This window comes from Cyprinodon variegatus, unplaced genomic scaffold (assembly GCF_000732505.1).
Source record: "Cyprinodon variegatus isolate N-32 unplaced genomic scaffold, C_variegatus-1.0 Scaffold230, whole genome shotgun sequence".
In the NCBI taxonomy this organism is placed as follows: Eukaryota; Metazoa; Chordata; class Actinopteri; order Cyprinodontiformes; family Cyprinodontidae; genus Cyprinodon; species Cyprinodon variegatus.
In genome coordinates, this window is record NW_015150683.1 from 505133 (window position 1) to 526802 (window position 21670).

The following is a 21670-nucleotide window of genomic DNA, read 5'->3' on the forward strand; positions in this document are numbered from 1 at the left end:
GCTCCCCTCTGAGTCCCTTGGAGATGGTAGAGAGCAAGCGCGAGATGATTAAATTCAAAGCAGCACAACATACGGAAATGATCCAGGGTTTCCGCGGATCATTTAAAATAATTACAATCCATTATTTTTTGGGGGATTTTTTCATTAATTTCATATATATATATTTATAAAGATAAATTAGAGTAACTAATTCCTGTATAAACCCTGTAAAATAAACTTCTCTAAAATTGACAGTTTGATCCCATCAGTTTTCTGCAGATTAAGTTCTGGTTCCTTTGTTATGACTCTTGTTGGCTTCTTGTTAATAAAATGTATTTCAGTTTGATCTTGAGGATGAGCGTTTGCTGTAACTTTTCCTTTGTCCTCAGGTAATGAATAGAAGGGAATGTGCTGCAGCCCATAAGGAGAATAAGTTTGCATGCTGGGTGTGTTTATGTTTGTGATTTTACATCCAGAGTCCATGACTGTCTGCTCCTCAGGAGGGCAGTAAAAGCCGTCCCTCAGCAGCCTTGGATTTACAGCCCTAATAAACACAGCTGCTTTGCCCCTCCTCTACTGCTCCCAATCCCCCCAGTGTTCTGCTTCGCCTCTTCTAATGGCGCTATCTATATTTGAAACTTGGATTCAGTTCAACAGAGAACTCTAACTTGGTCATTTGTTTTATCTCTTTCAAACACTCTCACCGTCTCTCAGACATAAGCATTGTTGCAGCTTCTTCAGGTTGACAAATGAGTTAAAGAAAATGGAGTGTCTAATTGATTAACCCCCTAAATAAATTGCACCATTTATTAAACATCTTATGTCTTTGGTTTTTTAACTGTGGCAGAGTAAGACATACAAACTTACAGGTAATCCAGATTTACACTTCATTTAATCAAGATTATATCATTATTCTCTTTTAAAGATAGAAAAATCTAATCAGATCAAAATAAAACACAACAGCTTTTTAAACAAAGTTTCCAAAGTTGTTTTTTTGGGCTAATTTAAAGGTCTCTGATATCATGAACATATGGCAGGACTGCATAGCTGCTTTCTCTGTTGGATTCTTCCCTCTTGTCACTGTTCCTGTCTTTATTTAGCTATCTGAACTAAGAGAAATGAAGAAAAGTACAAATGTGATCCAGTCCCCAACAAGGGAGCAATGAAAAACACAGCAAGTGGCCCGGTGCTCATAATGTATGCTTTAAGTAGAGCACAGCGACGACTTGCAGCTCCGCAAGGCACGCAATAAAGAATCAATGCTCTGCAGACGGTTGTATGCAGGGAGCGATCAAAGTAAAGTATGCGGTAAAAGCTATTTTTTAGCTACAGTGAGGCAACCATGTGTCCCTCTCTCGTGGAGCTAGATTGACAGAATCAGGCTGCAGGTTTTGCCAATAAGTATTCTGCCCTAACCACATTCAGCACGTTTATAACAGTCACTTTTATTGGCTGTGAAATTCTCCCTCATAGTGTAATAATTAGTGAAGATTGCAGCAGGTGACATTCTGATCTGGATTATACTGTAGACTGGGCACAAATATATATATATATATATATATATATATATATATATATATATACACACACACAGCAGATCCCTTGCCGTTTGTCATTGACGGATTCGGTTCAGTTCCCTTTAGTTATTCCTTAACATTGCCATTATGTTTCCTCCTGTTTGTTATCTTTTTTCTCCCAGATAATAAAACCACAACATATCGCTTTACTTCTCATGAATTATGAAGATAAATGGTCAAAAATCTCTCGTCATTAATTCAATTTAGAAATAATTCAAGTGAAACTTATCATATTTTCATTTATTTATGTTCCGTGTTTGGACAAGTTGACCAAATATGACAGAGCTGTGACTAAATTAGGTTGATTTCTAACGGGCTCCTTACAACAACACAACTCCACTTCTTCCTTAACTTAAGGCAGCTTTTTTGTTTCCTGTGGTTTTTGTAATGGATGAACTGAGTAATCCAGGTGTGCTTGAGTTAGGTAACTATGACGACACCTGGATTAATCAGTTCATCAGGTAGAAAATGTCATCACATCACAATGTCAGCACTGTAAAGTGCCTCGAAATGACATGTGTTGTGAATTGGTGCCATATTAATAAACTAAATTGAATCCGACGCCATTATCAAAGACAATTCAACCAGATCATACATTTAGATTGGTTCAAAGTTTTCTGTCTAAGGAAAACCAGTGGATTGCATCGACTCATTCTCTCGAAAACAATCCCTCACATCATGCATGCTTGTAACAACAGTGGATAGGAAAACTTCCTTTTAACAGGAAAAAAAACTCCAGCAGAACCAGGCGCGGTGTGAGGGGCCATCTGATGAGGCCGACTTGCAGCAACTGTCCACCAGCTCCACAGGTGACGGTTCAGTGGAGTTGTGCATAGAGCCCATTTCAGACTCATATAGGCTCCTCTTTAGCAAGGAATAAAAAGGAAAACAAACTCCTGCAACCTTTGCTGAAAATATTATTCCTGGAAGAGGAGAATCCAGTCTTTTGTTCTATTTAAATACATTTTACACAAACAGCATATGAAAAGAGAGGGCATGGCTATCAACTGTCACTAGTTTAGAGGTATGATGGTGATTAAACAAGCTACTATCAATCAGCAGTTCTTGTTAGTTGTGACAAATATATAATTAATAATCAGATAGTCATGACACAGACTTTTAAGTCATCAAAACATAGGACATATTACTGGTAATTTACTAACTTTGAGTGGTAGGTGAGGCGGTAGAAACATAACTGTGGAGGAGACTTTGCAGCATCTTGTGTAAACTTCGGTTAAAAAAAACCCCCAAAACAAACCTGTATGGCCATACCACCCATGTCATGTGTGCAGTGTATTTAAAAGTGGTCAAATGGTAGCTCTTGGAGACCTCACATTCATTTCCCCCTACTGTAAAACGTCCTTTTTGATGTAAGAAATACCTTGAGCAGAAATGAATCCGAAACTGCTAAACAGAAGGAAAAAAAATACATGCATTACTCTTTCAAGAAGAAAAACTTTGTTTTTCTATAACTATGCTCCAGAACTCCTCAAGTTGATTTTCTTTTCTTTTTACTTAGTGTTTTTCATAGTTTATATTTTTACATTTTAAATAAACTGAATAAACCGCATATTTAAAGATGCTAAAGAGTTGTTTCAAGGTCTGAAACTAAATTCAATGCAACTAAAAAAATCTGATTTTACTGAAAACTTTTATTTTGGAGCTTTTCTTTCATTTGTTTCTATTTTCATAGAGCATTAAACCCCCACTCACATATTTTCTTTAAATGCAGCTTATTGCACTTAAAAGATTTGATTGCAGGTTGTGTAATTAAGAAATTATGAATGTGCATGCAGCATCACTGTGTGCATACCACGCCATTAACTTAGCATAGTAAGTCCTTTATCCTGTTGCACCCTCTAAATTAAATGTAAATTTGACCCAAACTGTGCTCTTGTTGACCATGACTCAGGTCTTCTGGGTGTTTATAAGCTGCATGTGTGTCCTTGTGCATTTACAGCGTGCTATGGGAGCCCATGGGGGATGGCAAGCGTGTGATTTCACTGGCTGATAACCATGCACTGCTCTGGGACCTGCAGGAAAGCTGCACACAAGCCACGGTATGAAATGCACTCAAATTGTAAATCACACTGACACACACACACATAAGCCAAATCATACAATAGAGAGCTTATTACTTGAGAATGTTTTTTTTTTTTTTCTTTTGTTTATCCATCACATTTTTACTCACACAACAGCAGATGACACTAAGTACACATGTTCATATCCTCAATAACCAAAGTTATCACCTTTAATCCTTTTGTACCCACTTCTGCCCCACATTGATAGTAGCAGTCCTATAAAAACTGAAAGATCAGTGTATCTCTGTTCAGATTACATTAAAGTGTCATTTATTTCATACTCCTACTTTTTTTTTTGTTTTTATATAAAACATTCAGAAACTATCCCTGTGAGATATTACTAGAGTTTTTAGCTGTTTAAAAAGCTGCTGAGATCTGCTGCAGAAATATCTGTCCTCCTACGACATGTTGATAACTTGAAAAACAAGTAAAAAACTTTTTCCGTCAGAGTACGGCTGTACTTGTGCCTTCTTTAAAATGTGGGGGAAGAAAGATGAAAAATATTTCCACTTGCACAGTGATTAAAAAGCTATTCATGTATGAAACTGATCTAAATGAACCTGCGGCCGGAGGCGTCTGCCGGAAAACTATTAGATTAACTCACCTTAAAGGTATAGAGGACAATCTTTTATTTCCGGGCAGATCATCTAAATAAGTGGTCCTCCTAATTGCCAATCAGTCTGGTGATATGTGTTTGTAAGGCCGTCCTACGTGCTTGCCCCGTTAGCTATGTTTTTCCGCACATGTGCACTTTCAGCTATATATGTGTAATGAGCTACGGTTTCAGACAGTCACTGAAGCTCACCTTTCTCACCGCGGTTCTTTGAAAATGGCCGAGGGTCGTAAGAGAAAAAGTGTCTACGTAGTGCGCAACGACACAACAATAAGCCCGTATGCAACATTATCTGGGTGGGCCCTATATGAAGTACAACACCCCTCCCAACAAATACTCAAATCATTGTTCTTTTAAGATCTTTATTGCGGTTTGAAACATATTATGTGAGTGTATTTTTACCAACCGTCTAATGAACCATACACAGCTATTAACATAGTAATTAAAAGTACCACTGTCTGCTTTGCTATTGGTGTCGCTTTTAAACGGCTCAACATCATGTTGGAATCTGGCATGTGTTGGCGTATAAATAAGGTCCGGTGACTCAATCTAGTATCAGGAATTTTTCGCACCATTACTTCTGCAAAGAGACCTCCTAGTCCACAATTACAAACGGGGCCAACCAGGTGTCAGTGACGGGGCCCCTAAGAGGTCGGGGGCCCCTAAGCAACTGCTGTCTCTGCTTACCGATAGTCACGCCATTGACGTAGTGTATGAGAAAAAAAGAAAGGCCTCAGAAGAGGCAGATATATCCCAGAATGCTTTGTGCAGAGCTCTCCTCTGAAAGCATTATGGGATTTGCTGTCTCAGCGGCCTGCTGTCGCCATAGGCTGCCGCTACCTGACAGCGTCAACTAATATCAAAGATGCCGCAGGAAGAGTAGGAAGAGTAAGGTGACCAGTAAGGTGACCTGTGTGTGGACGCAGTAAGCTTGAATAAGTTTTGAGAACACCATATTTTAAACAGGGCCTGCATCAGGAGAAATGGGCTCGTGCACGCCCTCGCACTCACATTTTTTTTGAAAAAGTCCTCCACAATACCTATTAACTTACATACGTTAGGACGTTAGTTAGTTTTATGTCAACTTGTACACCTAAATTTGACCAGTCATATATCAACGGTCATCTGGCAATCAATTTTTTTCGGTCATAGCCTCTTGATTCATATTTCGCAGCCAATACACGCAACGGTTAAAATAAGTAATAAGAATAATTTCCTTTCCCATTGAGTTCCGTCCCAGTGTTCACGGGGATGGACGTCTGTGCCTTCAGCAGGCGTAGATCTAACAGAACTGGCAGCGTTGCGAGGCAAGGGCTCAAACATGTACAGCTGTAAGCCTTCTACACCAAACCAAGCTTCTGCCGCCCTGGCGTCCTCTTCAACAACATCTTCGTCCCCGCTTTCCTCCTCTAAATAAAAAATGGATGACGGAGGAGACTCATCCACGACCTCCGACACAAAACTCTCCTCCTCTTGCATGTTTCCTTGACAGTGCCGTTTCTAAGTCACCAATTTAGTGCTAGTTGATCCCAATGTAATTTCCCATTGGGAACCTACTAGCACTAAGTTGCTAACTGGTTAACAAGATGCTTCCGACAAACCGTCCACAACCAAACATGCTGGCGAACCTTCCGCCACAACAATCCCACCCCCTTGATAATCGACCAATCACATTCACTTTATTCACTCATGTAAAGTCGGGCACCACTCGGGAGAATTCGGAAATGCAACGGTTGGAACAGCTGCTTCCGTATGACTTTAATAAATACAGTCTACATTGTGTGATTAAAAGCATAAAGACTGAAATAAAATGTTTAAAAATGTGTGTTTGTAGTGTCGAGCAAAATTTCATTGGTGAGAATACTTTTGCATTGCATATGTCTTTTGCAATGCACTGTGTTGCTTAAAAATGAAAAGAAATAATGATGTTGGCCAAATGCTAAATTCAGGGCTGTAGAAAATTCGCTATTGAAAAGACCATGGGATTGAAATAGGAGAGGAGAAAACCCCCCAAATGTTACTCAACACTGCCTGTCAGAGTTGCCCCTAGCTTGCAGAAATACACATTAATGACCCTAATACACCGGGAAAAAAACATGTAACTAAATTGAGTGTAAATACTTGTGGTCAATTTGCCTGTGGTTGTGTCCTTCGTAATGCAAGGTGAAGAGGCTCTTCACTGTAAATTCACCGTCTCCAACTTGCCAGCTTTGCACTTAGAAGGGCCATTATGTGTATTCAAAGCCACAAAATAATGGTGTGTGTCATGTGCAAATGCATTTGGGGAAGAAGTAATCGAGTTGTGATGTGTCAGCCGGCTTTCATGGCTGTATGTGTGTGTGCTGGTCCATTAGAAGCCAGATGTGATGAGGAATATGAAGTGTGTGACTCATTAGTGGGTTATGTAGATTCACACAAAGGGCAACAAGCTCAGACATGAGTACAAGTCCATCTTGGAGTCTAAAAGTATATTGGAGTTTTTCTCATTGCAGGTCAGATAAGTGGAACCGCAGGCAGTCAGAATATCTGGTAGAGCTACTTATGCTGGCTTAGGTCATATCATTATAGAGAGAAAAGCTTCTTCTTTTTTACCTCTTGCTCTTCTTCAATTTGTGTTCCAAAACTGAAAACTGCTGCCCTTATTTTTAGTTATAAAGTCCACACCATGAACACTATAGTTTTTACAGAAGACACAACAAATGGAATATGATTATTGGATTTGTGTTTATTTTGATTCCACTACAGTTAATTCTTAATTTGAACATTAGCTATAAACACTGAGCTGCTGGTGTCACAAATAAAAAATATATATATTTCAATGTCATTTTATTATGAAAATGTTATGAGGTTCCAGTTTTATCCAACTGGATAAAAATGTATCCAGTTGGAAATGTTTAACAACTTGTTGTGCTTAGATTTACCCCTTTACCATCGTGTTCCTGCAATTTAATCAAAACATCATTCATAATTACAGTTTTTCTTCTATTTAGTTGCAGGAAATTTCAATATTTTTACATTTTTTACATGGTAATAGATGGTTATTTATTATTATTATTGTTTGTTTAAAAAAGCATTTTTTTTATTGTGATTACACTGTCACAAGTAAAGAGCAACAAAATTAACTCTTTGCATTTAATTCATCCCCTTGGGGAGCAGTGAGCTGCCATTGTGCAGCGCCCAGGGAGCAGTGTGGGGGTTAAGGGTTTGTGGTGGCCCTGACCTCTAGGCCACCACTCCCCAAACCAGGGATTAGCGTGAAGGACCTTCACTAGTAGCTTATCCCCCCCAGCTGGGACACGAACCCAGGCCTCCTCCTGTTAGCAGGACGTGTGACTTACCACTTAAGCAAGCCAGCCGCTTTCATAACCATTATGGTTTTTTTCCCCTTTTTGTTTAGGTTATAGGTGCTAGACCAAGCTCTGACCTTAAAAAAAAAAAACAATGTTGCACCGATACCAGTATCGGACAGGGCCCAGATCCAGCAATAAATTGGTGGTATCGGTATCGGCCAATATTGCACAGCCAGGTATCGGGTATCTGTATCGAGGCCAAAAAATGGCATTGGCGCACAAAACACACACAAAAATAGATTACTGTTTGGGGAGTTTCATGTAATGGGTTTCCATGGCCAAGAAGCAAAGTGTTGGATGCAGTGGTGTAAAGCAAGCTACCATTGGGCGACAGTGGCGTTGGGTGTAGGAGTTTGCCCTGAAATCGAAGGGTTGACGGTTCAAGCCCCGTCTCTGACTTTCATTGTCGTTGTGTCCTTGGGCAAGACACTTCACCTGCATTGTCTACTGATGGTGGTCAGTAGACAATGCAGAGGGCCCGGTGGCGCCAGTTTACGGCAGCCCTGCTTCTGTCAGTGAGCCCCAGGGCTGCTGTGGCTACAATGTAGCTTGCCACCATCAGTGTGTGCGTGAATGGGTGAATGAATGTAGTGTAAAGCGCTTTGGTCAAGTCTCCTGACTTGAAAAAAGGCGCTATATAAGTACATGCCATTTACCATTTACCATTGGATTACAGAGCGGCGGATAGACATTCTCTGGAGTGACCCATTAAATTCTCCATCAAATTCTCTAACTGTGAATTTGATGGACAAGCCTGGCTTTCGTTTTTGCCAAGAGAAGAGTGCTTGTCTTAGTATGTTTTGCCACGTTTAAATTTGGTAAATGGGGGATTATGTTGCGAGGTTGTTTTTCAGGAGCCGGGGTTGACCCCTTAGTTCAATAGAAAAAAAAAATAATTCTGAGAGAATGAATAAATGCATCGCATTACAAAAGACTGAAGTTACTGAAGCATTTTAAGGCTAAATCTTCCAGGGTTTAAAGGTGAACGGTATTTAATATTATTATCCTCTAGATTAATGTTCAAACTGTATTTTCAGATTGTTATTAGGCATTGCTATACCGTTCCTCCCGGGCGGTGGCAATTTAAGCAGCTCTGAACTAGATTGTAATTGAATACACTTTATGTTCTCATATAATTCAGAACATTTAAGACAACATCAGCAAGGACATCATGCTTAAATTCAATTGAGAGAATAGCTAGTCAGTCTCTAACCTCATTTGTCAATATTTAATGTGCTGATAGCAGATGGACAGAATGAGTTCTTAAATCGGTTTAATTTGCAGCTTGGCTTCCTAAATCTCATTGCTGATGGCAACACATCAAACTCTGAAACAAAAAATTATTCCGCACATCTGTTTCCTGGAACAGGTGTGAAGAAGGATGGTGGATCTGGGGGAGAAAAAAAACACGTAATCTGTTTGACCTATTATGCAAAAACAATCGGATGCAGTTGCACTCTAAATGGCACGTTACCTCTTCAGAAATCAAAAACAATATAGCTGTAACGGGACAAAATGTTTCAAAATGTCGAATGTTTTTCAAGGCTGTGTTTATAGTGATCCAAACATGTAAACGAGCTGAACACAGAGGCGATCCAAATCTGCACGACTGACAGTTAACTGAACAATTACTACTCCTGCTTTGAAGTAAACTGGGGTATGTGGGTGTGAATGTACATGAAATAAATATGATGAAAAGAATGAGGAAGGAAAAGAGGAGGCAATAAAGGATACTGCTGATTGTAAAAAATAAAGATAAGGAGGAAGAAAGACTGAGCTGGGATAAGGATGGAGAGCAGAGTTGATGAGGAGAAGGAAAATGTAAAAAAGGAGGGAGAGCTAGGCAGCCAAGACGAATTCCTCAGCTGCTGATGAGAATGCTAATCTTCTTACCTCCCTCCCTCCCTGCATCCTTTTTCATCCCACTTTCCTCTCCTCTTCAGTCTGTCAGAGGATGATGTGTTCATCTCTAGTCATGTCCAGCCCAGCATGGACGTGTGTGTGTGTGTGTGTGTGACTCTCTTTCTCCCTCTTGGGCCTGGCCTGGATTAGCGGCTCTGTGAGTTGGATGTGGATGTGTGTGCATGCATTTATAAGAGAGGATTGTGGGGTTTAGGCATGCCAGTGTGCATTGTTTCTAAGTCCATGTGTGTTTGCAGCACTCATCAGTTAGTTTCACTGGTGAAATTGGGGACACCTACACACCTCGTCCCGCACATCTGCTCTCATACTCGACCAACGCACACACACTGAGCCATCGGAGTGTGAAGAAAGCATGACTGCATGGTGATTTGATAGAAAGCTCTGCATTAGAGCCTCCTAAATGAATGCGTCCCCTAGTGTTGTGTGTACTGCCTTGTTAGGGCCTCTAATTCGGTTAGGGCACTAATAAAGCTGGGAAGCTGGGATGCACGAAGCTCCAGCTTTGCTGTTGAACCATTAGTGCAGCAAGATTCCTGCAGAGGTTTTCTCACTGATGTTTAGGAAAGCTCCTGGTCTCTAACGAGAGGAATGGAGCTCCGACACTGTAGGATCCTAACTACCGTGTAGCTTAGGGCCAAAAATCTAAATTGCGATTGTTTTCAACTAACATTGCGATTGTGCTTCGCACTGACGACAAGCATTTCTATGCTTTACTCCAGAGTTTCAGGTTTTCCATAACCTTAAAAGCTTGCTTGTCCAGATTTCATTGTAGCAGAACTTGACTGTAACGTTTGCGTGAAAATGTTTTTACTTCAACTATCATGCACAGATCTGTGTGTTAGCTGTAGCTCTATCTTCCCTTCTGTGTGGCGGCAAACTCATTCCAAGTCCACACAGCAGGATTTACAGACCTTTTTACAGATCTCCATGTTATATTCCTGCTTTATCTGGAAAGTGTTGGAATTTATTTGACACAGACCACTGGAATGGTAATGTACCATACTTTGATCAATAGTCCATCTAGTCTTTGAAAATTTGGATTGATAAGGTTTTGCTGCAGCTAAAACCTGTAACGTTTTGCATGAAACCTAAAGTAACCCAAAAGGAGTGGAGATATACAATTTCTTTCTGGGTTCTTACCCTGTGTGGGTAGTGTTTTCATTAATAATGTATTGAGTTTGGAAAATGTGTTTTTTAAATTTTTGTTTCAATTATAACCCTTTTTTGCTTGTCCATCCATCACTTTCCATTCATTTGTCTTTCCCGTTCCTTTCTCCATCAATCCATATGTCCATCCACCCACCCTTCTGTCCCTCTGTCCACCTATCCATCCGTTCGGCTTTAATCCACTCATTCCTTTTTCTTCGATCCAGCCATCCATAGCTCTATCTATCCACGCATCTACTGTAGCTGCAAGCAAGTTTCATATTTGAAGAATGACCACTGTATATATTAACTGCTGAACTTCTGTATTTTTTCTTTGATTGTGGAATCAGAAGATTTCTGCTTTTTTTTTTTATCTAGGAACCCTGCAAAGTCCAACTTAACAACAGATAAACGTCTATTTCCTGTTTTCTGCTTCTTTACCCGCTCTGTTCTCATTCCTTTAATCCTTCTTGCTTTAATCCCCTCTGTCTCTCTCCTCCCTTTCTCCATGGACCTCTCGCCGTCTTCCCCCTCTGTCCTCCCTAGCTGAAATAATGAGAATGTACCAGGGAACAGTGTGGTGACGGACCGATCGATGATCTTTGCTCCAGCAGGCAGAGATGGGAGAGAAGGAGGGAGGGTTGGAGAAATGGGAAAGGGAGAAAGATGAGGATAAAAATCTGCAGATGGTCAGGGAGCAGAGAAAAATGGAGCAGAGTGGGTGTGCTTTTTGGAATTGTTAGATGCATCACAAGTTTTAGGGAAACATATCCAAAGCCAGGATTCTATATTAATTGGATTCTATTCTTCAAGAAAAAATGCTTGATACACTGAAGTGCTTTATGCAGTTTGACTTTGATTAACTTTGTTGTTTTCATATTTGAAAAAAAGTCAACAAAAAATATTGCAGTTTGTTTGAGAAACAGTAAATATGCCACTTTGACTCCCGTCTATGACCGATCTACCCGATGATTCAACAATATCTGGTTATCAGTCTTAAATGTTAAGACCTCAGCAGATGTTTTCTCAAATGAATAATCTTGTGTGTAAATCATTCCGAGCAAATCACAAATAATTTGACAAGTAAAATTCTAATAAATGTAAAGGAAACTACGGATGACTTAAACTTTTCAGCAGTATTAGCCTCCTTCTACCACACATCTTTACCCTCTGAAATACAGAGTAAAAGCCATGGGACCTTTTTGAAAAAGTAACTAAATCACTTATAAACCAGAATAGATCAAATCAGTCTCTTTACTGCTAACATTAAACTTGTGTCTTTCATAATTAAAACCATTTCTAATGTCAAGCTTAGTTTTGGTAGAGAATGCCTTTCAGGGTGTTTTTATGAGACCTAAACTCAGATATACATTAGTTCAGTATAATTAAAAATTTTACTAAACTAACTGTTAAGAAAGAACCACGAGAAAATACCCAATAATCTTTGGGTGTTTTAAAGGGGTGATAGAATGATTCTATAGGGTATTTGGTGCTGGTCCTTAAGGCCTCTGAATAGGGTGTGTAACACTGGTTGAGCTGAAAATGGCATATTTGCTGTTCTATGAGCCCTAATGCAAGCCTGGTTAAGAGCCCTAGAATTAGACGACGTTTTCTTCCTGTTATGGTATACTAATGAATATTTAGTTGAGCTGTACTGATTGTTTGAATCAGTACAGCCTACTGTAAACAAACAGCCTGTCGGTAAAATGGTGAATACGTCCTTCTTAAAAATGAATGAGTGTAGAGCCTCTTCAACGAAACGTCAGCAGGAAGACTGACCAAAACCAAAACTGATCCAAGCAGGAAGTTAGCAGGAAGACTGACCAAAACTGATTCCAAAGCTGAGTCAAACCAGAACTGTTCAATAGTTGTTGCCATCTTCCTTGTTGTTTTTTCTCCAGCGTTGCGCAGCTTTGTCGTCCCGCCCTCAAAACCCCGCCCGCTTTGCATCCAAAACTTCAATTTGTGATTGGCCCGCCGGTTCTAGGGCCTGGGGCATTGATCGAGGCTGGACCAAACTCACAGTCAAAAATGACTTTGGCCGCTGGTGGTTGGGCTGAAATTGGCATATTTGCTGTTCTATGAGCCCTAATGCAAGCCTGGTTAAGAGCCCTAGAATAAGACGACGTTTTCTTCCTTCTATGGTATGCTCATGAATATTTAGTTGAGCTGTACTGATTGGTTGGTTTACAACGAGAGAAGCTGCTGAGCAAAGACGCATCATAGCAACAAGCACTCACTCATTGAAACATCAAATTGTTGACCGGGATTTTGGTCAACTACGTGCTGCACTGTAGTCAAAAAAGGGAGATGGCTGGGGACGGAGTGGCCAAACCCGACCCGGTGACTGTAGCCTTGACAACGGCGTTGCCCGTGCTTCTCCCCCTTCCTGCAGCAGTCCCAGCAGTCCCCCTTCTCTGTGCAACCTGGAACACTGCATTTACGATAGTTAACCAGTGGGCTGGTCTGTATGTCAATTTCGAGGCGGGACAAAAGTACAGGCCAGAACCAAATAAGGCAACATCCCCAAATTGACGTCAATTCGCTGCTTCGTTTCAATTCGCCTATTTTATTGTGAAAGTTAAGAAGATTTTATGACCTGGATTTTTATTTTAGATTTTTTTTTAATGAGATTTGCAGAGAAAGTAGGTGTTGATGGGATTTGAACCTGTATGTTCATTTCACCCACTGAACTATTGTTATTCATCTATGACATCAGGCTGCCACTGTGCTGTGATTCCAAGCCTTATGCCCTCACCACTAGGTCACCACTCCCCCATTTCCAGAATTGGAGCCATGTTGGAAATTAGAAAATATTAAACGCCCTTAGAAGAAAGATTAGAGGAAAAACTCTTTTCCTCTAGGAAGGAAAAATTATAAACTCTCATAATGAAAAATGTTGCATATAAATGTTGCATAGAGTATGTTAAATGTACAGAGGTATTTAGTATGTGGTGTGTGCATAAAGTGTAGCTATGCTAGTTCAGTCTAAAGAGATAAGAGTGTTTGACGGTGATTGCTTTCACAGCACAGATGAAGTTGTTTTTAAGATTTTTTATTGTTGATTTAATGTTGCTGTACTGTTTTCTTGATAGAAAACAGTACAGCAACACATTGTCTGGATGACAAAACTTTGTGGCAATGCGTCTATGTCTCTTTTTCTGATATAAGTCCTTCTGTCACATGCGACTGCCATATCAGACTGTAAAGAGGAGGCCCGAGTTACTTTCAGTTGTGGTCCTGTAGAAGTTTGCAAGTAGGTGAGTGGAGAGTCCTGATTAGAAAGAAGAGGCTTTGTTGGGTGTTCTTCACCAGGTGGGAAGTGTTATCTCAGTATCGGGGAGATCAAAGGAAATGTGAATGCCTGCCCTTGTATGCAGACAGGAGGATTTTCAGTTTTCTGAACCTTTTTAAGTCCACTATGACATCTTTGATCTTGCTGGTTTTCAGAATAAGGTTCTTCCTGGAGACTTCCCCCTTGTAGTCGTCAGAAATGTCAGAAATGAGACCTACCACACTGGTTTCATCAAAAGACTTCACAACCATCATTGTTGGGTGGATACAGTACCAGAGCATCTGAGGTAAAGAGATGGAAGCAGGTGTGCTTGAGAACAGAACCTTAAAGCATGCCAGAGTTGAGAAACAGTTGGGTCGATGGATCCGGTTGGTGATGGAGTTACTGATCCAGGAGCAAAGTGGTGCAGATAAACCCAGGCTGTGAGGCTTCAGGCAGCATCTCCAGTGGGATGGAGCTGGAGGATGAGCTGAAGTCCACAAATAGCATGCTAACATAGGTGTAAGGATGCTGCAGATGAGTCAGAGCTGTGTGAAACGCTAATTAGACGGCATCCTCTGCGAAACGATTCTCCCTGTAAGCGAACTGCAGGCCAGCAGGTCATAATGCAGAGGTTCTGCTTTGAAATAGCACAGTTATAAAATGAAGATAAAAAAAGAATTTCTAAAATATCTATATTAAACAACATAAGTGATGGTAATGAAGTATATTTATTTCCATAAAAATGGGTCCTTTTGTATTTTAAACATCAGAATAACATTTTACACTCTGGTTGGCCACAGCCCAGCAATTTTACCTGGTTAAAAAAAAGCTCTTATCTGCAGTTGTAGCTTTTTATTGGAGATTAGACCAATTATTATATGAATCCAGTTTCTTATTAGAGTAAAATAAAGTAAGTCGATCAAAGACTGGCTACCCAGTGGGGGTGTACAGTTTCCATAGTGCCTAATTAGATATATGTGTTACTTAACTTTCAAAAGACCAAGGTGAGAAATAAGCGTATGCTGGTATGAATTTCTCAGAATGTGGGTAAAAATAATACAGTTATTATGCTATAGAGTAAGATTAGGAGTCAAACAACTGTCATTTTTCTAGTTAATCACTTGAGCCGTCCACTCTTGTAGCTAGCCTTAAATCAGATGTTTTACTGATGTTGTTTTTGATATTTTTAGCCTACAGACACTAAAGACACAAAATCCATTTTCCTGGTAAATTAGAATATTGAATAAGAATGAAAAAGAATTAAATGATTGGGTATTCTTCAGTAAGTTACTCCAAGACTAATTACCGTAGTTACTCTTAAACTTGTAAATAAAGTAGCACCAGCTTTAAAAAATGTTTAAGAAAACTAAAATAATAACTATTTTAGCTCTAAATAAAGTCTAGATAGAAAGCTCCATCATATGATTAGTATTCTGTGTCGGTACACTGGTCTTCTGGGCCTGTCACAGGTATTTAAATAAAACTCCCATGCATGCATTGACAAGTTAATAAAAGGTTTTCCGGTTTGCTGCAGGTCTCCAGCACTGCCACCCTTGAGGGTAAAGGTCAGCTGAAGTTCACCTCTGGCAAATGGAGCCCGCACCACAACTGCAGCCAGCTCGCCACGGCCAACGACACCAGCATTCGAGGCTGGGATCTGCGCACTATGAGGTGAGATCCATTGCTAGAGGCTGGTCTGAATGATGGGGAAAATTCCATTAAAGCATTACACATGTGGCTCAGTTACTTTATTTCAAATACTTGAAATAAATAGTTGTAGATCTGTCTCTGAACATTAGTTTTTTTACAAAGTGTTTGGAATTGGCTCATGAAAAACACTACAGTTTGATTTAGAGGCTCAGCTGGTAAACATTTTAGAGCATCAGATTTTTAATTCCTTGCCACTCAGTGTTGAGGCACGGTTTCCTGCACAGGAACTGTCTGTTAGTCCCTGATTTAAAGCCAGTCGGATGTTTGAGCAGGACACTTTTAAATCTGACAGAAATGAGTCATGTAAGTTAGACTCTCAGAGCTTAATGGTTGCAGTGGGTATTTACATGACAGGATGTTTAAGAACTGTACACAGAAATATGTTTGGTTATACTCATCATGCTGATCATGTTTCAAAACACCTTTCTCTGTTATTCATTTGTATCAGGGTTTCCTCGGGTCATTAAAAGTCATTCAATTCTTACTTTATAAATGAAGGCCTTAATTGGCATTAAAATAATGGATTATGTGATTATCAATTAAATTTAAAATTCTTTATAAAAAAAAAAAACAATAAATGAAAACAATTTCGTAAGATCTATTGCTTGATGAGCTGCTTCCGGTTGATCTTGAAGAAGTATGTTCGGAAAATGCAAATTTCAACAAAAGTGGCTGGAAAACGAGGAATTCAGGACATGGCTGCAGTCTGTCTACAGTAAAGATGATGGAGGATTATATATATATATCCTCCACCATCTATATATATATGAGTCATGGTTACTTGTTGATGGCATTAAAATCATTTCTAAGAGCATTAAAAGAGCATTAAAAATCCTTAAATTAATCATCATTCCATTTAATCATTCCTGTATAAACCCTGTGCATTATTTTTACATAAGTGTTTATTTCTACCTGCTTTGTTTGATCTCTTTCTGAGGTTAAGATTCTAATTATTTAACAATAAATATGTTCCAGTTTAATTCAGGTGTTATGAATGCCACTCCATCTCTTTTCAAAACCAGTTATAAAGAATAAAAAAAAAAGCTCATATGAAGTATAGAGTTGTTTCGCTAATTCATTCAACAGTAAGGATAATAGCAGCATCGTTGACAAGAATGGTCTTAAATGCAATTTTTTTTACCATTAACAAAGTTTAGCAATAATATTTTCTGTAAGGACTCTTTTTGGGGTTTTTTTTGTTTTGTTTTTCCTTACTTTTAAGAGGCATTAATAGTGTTCTTATTAATCTTTTAATTTATGAGCCAGTGCCCTTCAAAACCCTTAATACAATTGGAAAAGAAATGTAAAAAGCATAAATAGAAATAGATTAATGACAATAGCACTATCTAAAATTGGAATAAAAGATTAAAAAAAAACTTTAGTTGAAGAAATAAAAAAAATACCACATTGATAAATAAGTGTTAGAAACTGTAGATTTATCTTCCACTGTACTTCTCCTTGTTAAAATATTAACTACTTGGTCCTGGACTGAAATCCTGTTAAATCAAAAGGTAAGTGAAACCATTTTTGTCAGTGAGTTTGAAAGACAAATGTATCTGTTCTTCAATTTTAAAAAATATAATTTTTTGGCATGGAAAACTTCCTGTTTCCCCGGAAACCTGTTAAGCTTTTTGAACAATAACATCCCAGTATTTGCTAAACGAGATCCGGGACTTCAGACTAATCAATTTTGAAAATCATCTCATGATTTTGTAGGCAAGATGAAGGATACCGAAGCTTCAAGTGGATTAGTCAAAATGTTCTTAGCCAAAGGAGAAAGAGGAGGAGAGGGACTTTTGGAGCAACAATAGCCCCTTTTCCATTGAAAGCCCTGGAATTTAAAGGCCCAGGATTTGTTTTACCAAAGAAATAAGAATCCCTGTGAAGCAAGCTGGTCCCATTACTGTTAAAGGCCCCGGGACTTTGATTTCATTCAGGATGAGAAAAACTGCACTTCACCTTAAGACCAGTGGGTGGCAGTAATAAAATCACATCACTTATCTTGTCTTTACTCCCAGTGTGGTGGAAAATTTTACTCCCTTCAACAGACACTCATTATTTTGTTGACAACTAGTGGTACTGCCTCTTAAGAGTTAGGCAGATGGATAATTTATTCCATGAAATGAAAGAAAAAGTTAAACATTTTTATTTTAATTCAATTTGCATACAACCTGCACTGGACCTGAGTTTAACTGTTTATTATTAATAGAATAAAAACAAATCTATAGCACATCTAGATAATGTTGATAGTCTTTTTTTTTTTTTTACCTTTAAGGGCCTATCAAGTAGATGTTGTGATGGAGTTTATGTCGGGACCTGAAAAAAAGGATTTCCAGCCATGATCTCTCCTTCTGCAGAGCTTCAGCAATAAACCATCTCATGAATAATGAGGGATTTACAACCATATGTCCCCAATAGAGCATAGTTGTTGATAAAAAAAAAAAATTATTATGAAATTTCTCTAATATCTATTAATTACTCTTCAAAGTGCTCAAATTTCCCTTCTGCCCATCTCCAGAGAACTGAATGAATGCATTGTTCAGCAACCTTATTTTTTACCACAAAAAAAAAAAAAAAAGTTTTTTCAAGGCTAAATTCTGAAATTGTAACTTCAATCGTATACTTAGTGGTTTAATTTCTTTGTATAGGTTAATAACTTTGTTTATAGACATCAATCAATCAATCTATCGTCTATACCTCCTATATTTGAAGCAGTGGATAAATATAATATTGCAGTGACAAATAAGGTTTTTTTTTTTTTTTTAAATCAAGCATTTTTATAAGCGATATAAGATGAGACTATATTGTATATTTTGAAATGTTCCATTTTGTTTTATAATTATTTATGTTTGTAGGTTATTTTTCTGCCATCTTTTTTTTTTCATTTGTGTGACTTTTAGAGCAAAGCTTTTAAGCCTTTCTTTATGTACTTTATGAAAAGAAAAAAAAACATAAATATAGTGACTCATCACTCAAATTAAGAATAATAAGATAGGTTTAAGATTTTTGTCCACATAGCCCAGCCTTACTCACAAGACAGACCACAAATAATGCGTAAACTTACACCAAACGGCACTGGGAGAACATGCAAAACGCTGGAATCCTTCTTGCTGCAAAGCAGCCATGATACCGACTGCACCATCGTGCACTGCTGACAACATCGTTTATGGATTTTCTCAATAGACTGGTGAAATTTGAGCATGTTAGGAATCTATGCTATAGAATGCAGTATAGTATGTGCAATATAATTTTTTTGTGTTTTTATTGCAAAGACTGATAGTTTATTGGTTTAAAATTTCTTTCTAGAAAAGAAGTATTGTTGCTTTTTTGTAAATGTATCCATGCATTAAATTTTTTTTGTTTTTTTTAGGTCATTAAAATGACAACAAAAAAAGTCTTTGTTGATATTATGACTTTTTGCTTAAACTGCATGGTTCATGAGCAGAAGAAAGTACTTTGTTTACCTCTGCACACAATGAAGCGGGAGTGTTGGGACTGTGATGCTCCTGCTTGACATGGAGCATGTGTACTACCACACATTAACCTTGTAACTGCAGGTTATCAGCGCTGCACCTCACCGCCCCTTGTTCTGTACCTATATTGCAAGTGTGTGCTTTGTTTGTGTGTTGTGCGTTTCTTTAGTTACTTGATGAGGGAGGTCAGCGTGTGTGTACGTGTGGGCTGTGCTAGAAGAATAATAATCACCTCGCTATTGATCGTCATGATAACAGCAAAGTGCCGAAGAGATTGAGAGGGGAGCTGCGTAGAGGGGGGGCGAGAAAGTGAGAATGTATTTACAAGATGCGTATCACAGGGCCAGATAAGATAGTTGAATCATTGATTTCACTCCCCGTCAGCCCCATAACAAATTAAAGAGTTCCTGCACACTCCATTTTGGCTGCTTTCCTCCTGCTGTGCTGCTTTGAAAGATGCAACAGGGCTGATTTAACCATTTGCTCTGCGGGGAAGTATAGGTGGGGTTTAACCCTTGTTAGACTCTAGGCTCAAACATTTCAATTATTTTCCAAAGAGACCGCTAGAGGGCGCAACTTCAGATTCCCTCTGTATTCTATGTATTCTATGTCTTACATATTTTTAAATTTGTAAGACCTTAAGTGCCATAAAAAAAATTTTCAACAAAGTTCAATATAAAAGAAAATATATCATGTTTTTATTAAACAAATAAGCTGAGATAGTATCTATACTGAAAGAAATCATAGAAATCTAATGGTAATCATGACGCCAATGTTTGGTTTTACAGAGTTTCCGCGGGTCATTAAAATTCATTGAATTATTATTTTTCAAATTAAGGCCTTAATTGACATTGAAAGTCATTAAATTTGACTATCATGGCATTTAAAATGCTTTGATTAAAAAAAAAAAAAAAAAACTTTTATAAAAGCAATTTCATCAGCTATATTATATGAGATATAACTGGTTCTGTGTGTTTGCGCTGATGTGCTTCCGGTTAATCATAAAGTCATATGTTCGGAAAAAGAAGCTGGAGGAGAAAAAGCTAGAAAATGGGAAAATAATTGGCTGAAAAACGAGAAATTCGGGACATGGCTACAACCAGTCGATGGTAAAGATGACAAAGGACAAAGGACAAGAGAATTAAAAGAGCATTAAAAAGCATTAAATTAGAGTTCCTCATTCCTGTATAAACCCAGTTTTATTTGGATTTTAAAAAGCTTTTTTACAGCTATGATAGATATACTGTGACAAAAAATATTTGCACTTTCTTTGTTGATAAATAATATGAATTACCTTTAAATCTCTGTTAATTTGTTGCCCTTTGTTAACAATGTTTATATCAATCTATATGCCTTCAATCAGATGAAAAGGCACACGGCTGATTCATTGAACATCAGTATCGGGTTGATATCGGCTGAAACACTCCACTTATGTATTGGTTTCGGATTGGTTTGGTAGGTATAGATCAGGGGTCACTAAAAAACAAAAAACAAACAATAATTAAGATAGTCAAGTATACAATAAAAGGTCCAGAAAAATGTTCTGTAAGGCTTTAATATAATGATTTCTACGGAAGCTGTGAGTGGTCGTTTCCCTCAGATATAGAAAATTAACTAGTTTTCTCGAGAAATCTAAAGAAAACAAAATCCGTTTTCTCATTATAACAAGATGATAGTTTTCTCTTTAAAACGCCATTTTCTCATCATAATGAGATGATTGGTGTGAGTTAAAACTGATTACATCCTTCAATATCATAACAGCAGGAGAGGATTTATTGCTATAAGTCATGGCAGCCTATGTGTAATTCTGTAAATAATCCTGTGTTTAACTTTTAGGTAACAAGACACTGTTGTTGTTTGATGATTTGCTTCCACTTCTGATTAACAAGCAATTAGACCTATGCCTTCGGCGCCTTTGCATCGGGTGTTTTCTGAACTGCCCCGGTGTTACGCCTGTAACAGCTATACTGTAAGGTGCGAGTCCAGATTAAAGATTTTCATTGAAAAACAGTTGGATTTGTTTCCACTGTATTTCATGCAATCCAATAATCCACCACAACCTGACAATGAGTGAAAAGGAATAGGAAACTGAAAAAACTGAATTTTTGTGCAAACGCGGTACCACGATGGGCCCTGCAGGCATTGATGGACTGGGAATCCAGGGCTGTTGGCCAGCCTCATTCATTCATTCATTACTCATACAGGTAAATCATCTCTTTATCTCAAGAAATCAATAACTGTTTTCTCAAGAAAACAATGAATGGTTTAACCACGATAACAAGATATTTATGTCATTATCTCAAGAAGACTTTCTTCCTGTAGGTTAATTTTTATGACACTTCATTATGAATTAAGCAGTTTAAAAAACACTGGCAGAAAAAAAAAAAAAACCTTAGACATTCCCAAAACAAAAGCTAAAAACAAGAAATCTGACCCTAAACAATATTTGAGGAATGTTCCATGATGTTTTTTGGGTTATAAATAAAAAGTTGCTGGTTTCTATTTTTTTTCTTTTCTTTTTGCCCTTTGTTTGTGGGAGAG

At 38.3% G+C, this 21670-nt stretch overlaps 1 protein-coding gene across 1 annotated transcript in view; it reads left to right on the forward strand.

Moving 5' to 3' along the window:
* tssc1 (tumor suppressing subtransferable candidate 1) overlaps nucleotides 1-21670 on the forward strand; it is a 68891-nt gene that overhangs the window by 19919 nt on the left and 27302 nt on the right. Inside the window, exons 5-6 of the mRNA XM_015381263.1 lie at nucleotides 3517-3616; nucleotides 15481-15617. Coding sequence (XP_015236749.1) covers nucleotides 3517-3616; nucleotides 15481-15617 — 237 coding nt within the window. The remainder of the gene's footprint in view (nucleotides 1-3516; nucleotides 3617-15480; nucleotides 15618-21670) is intronic.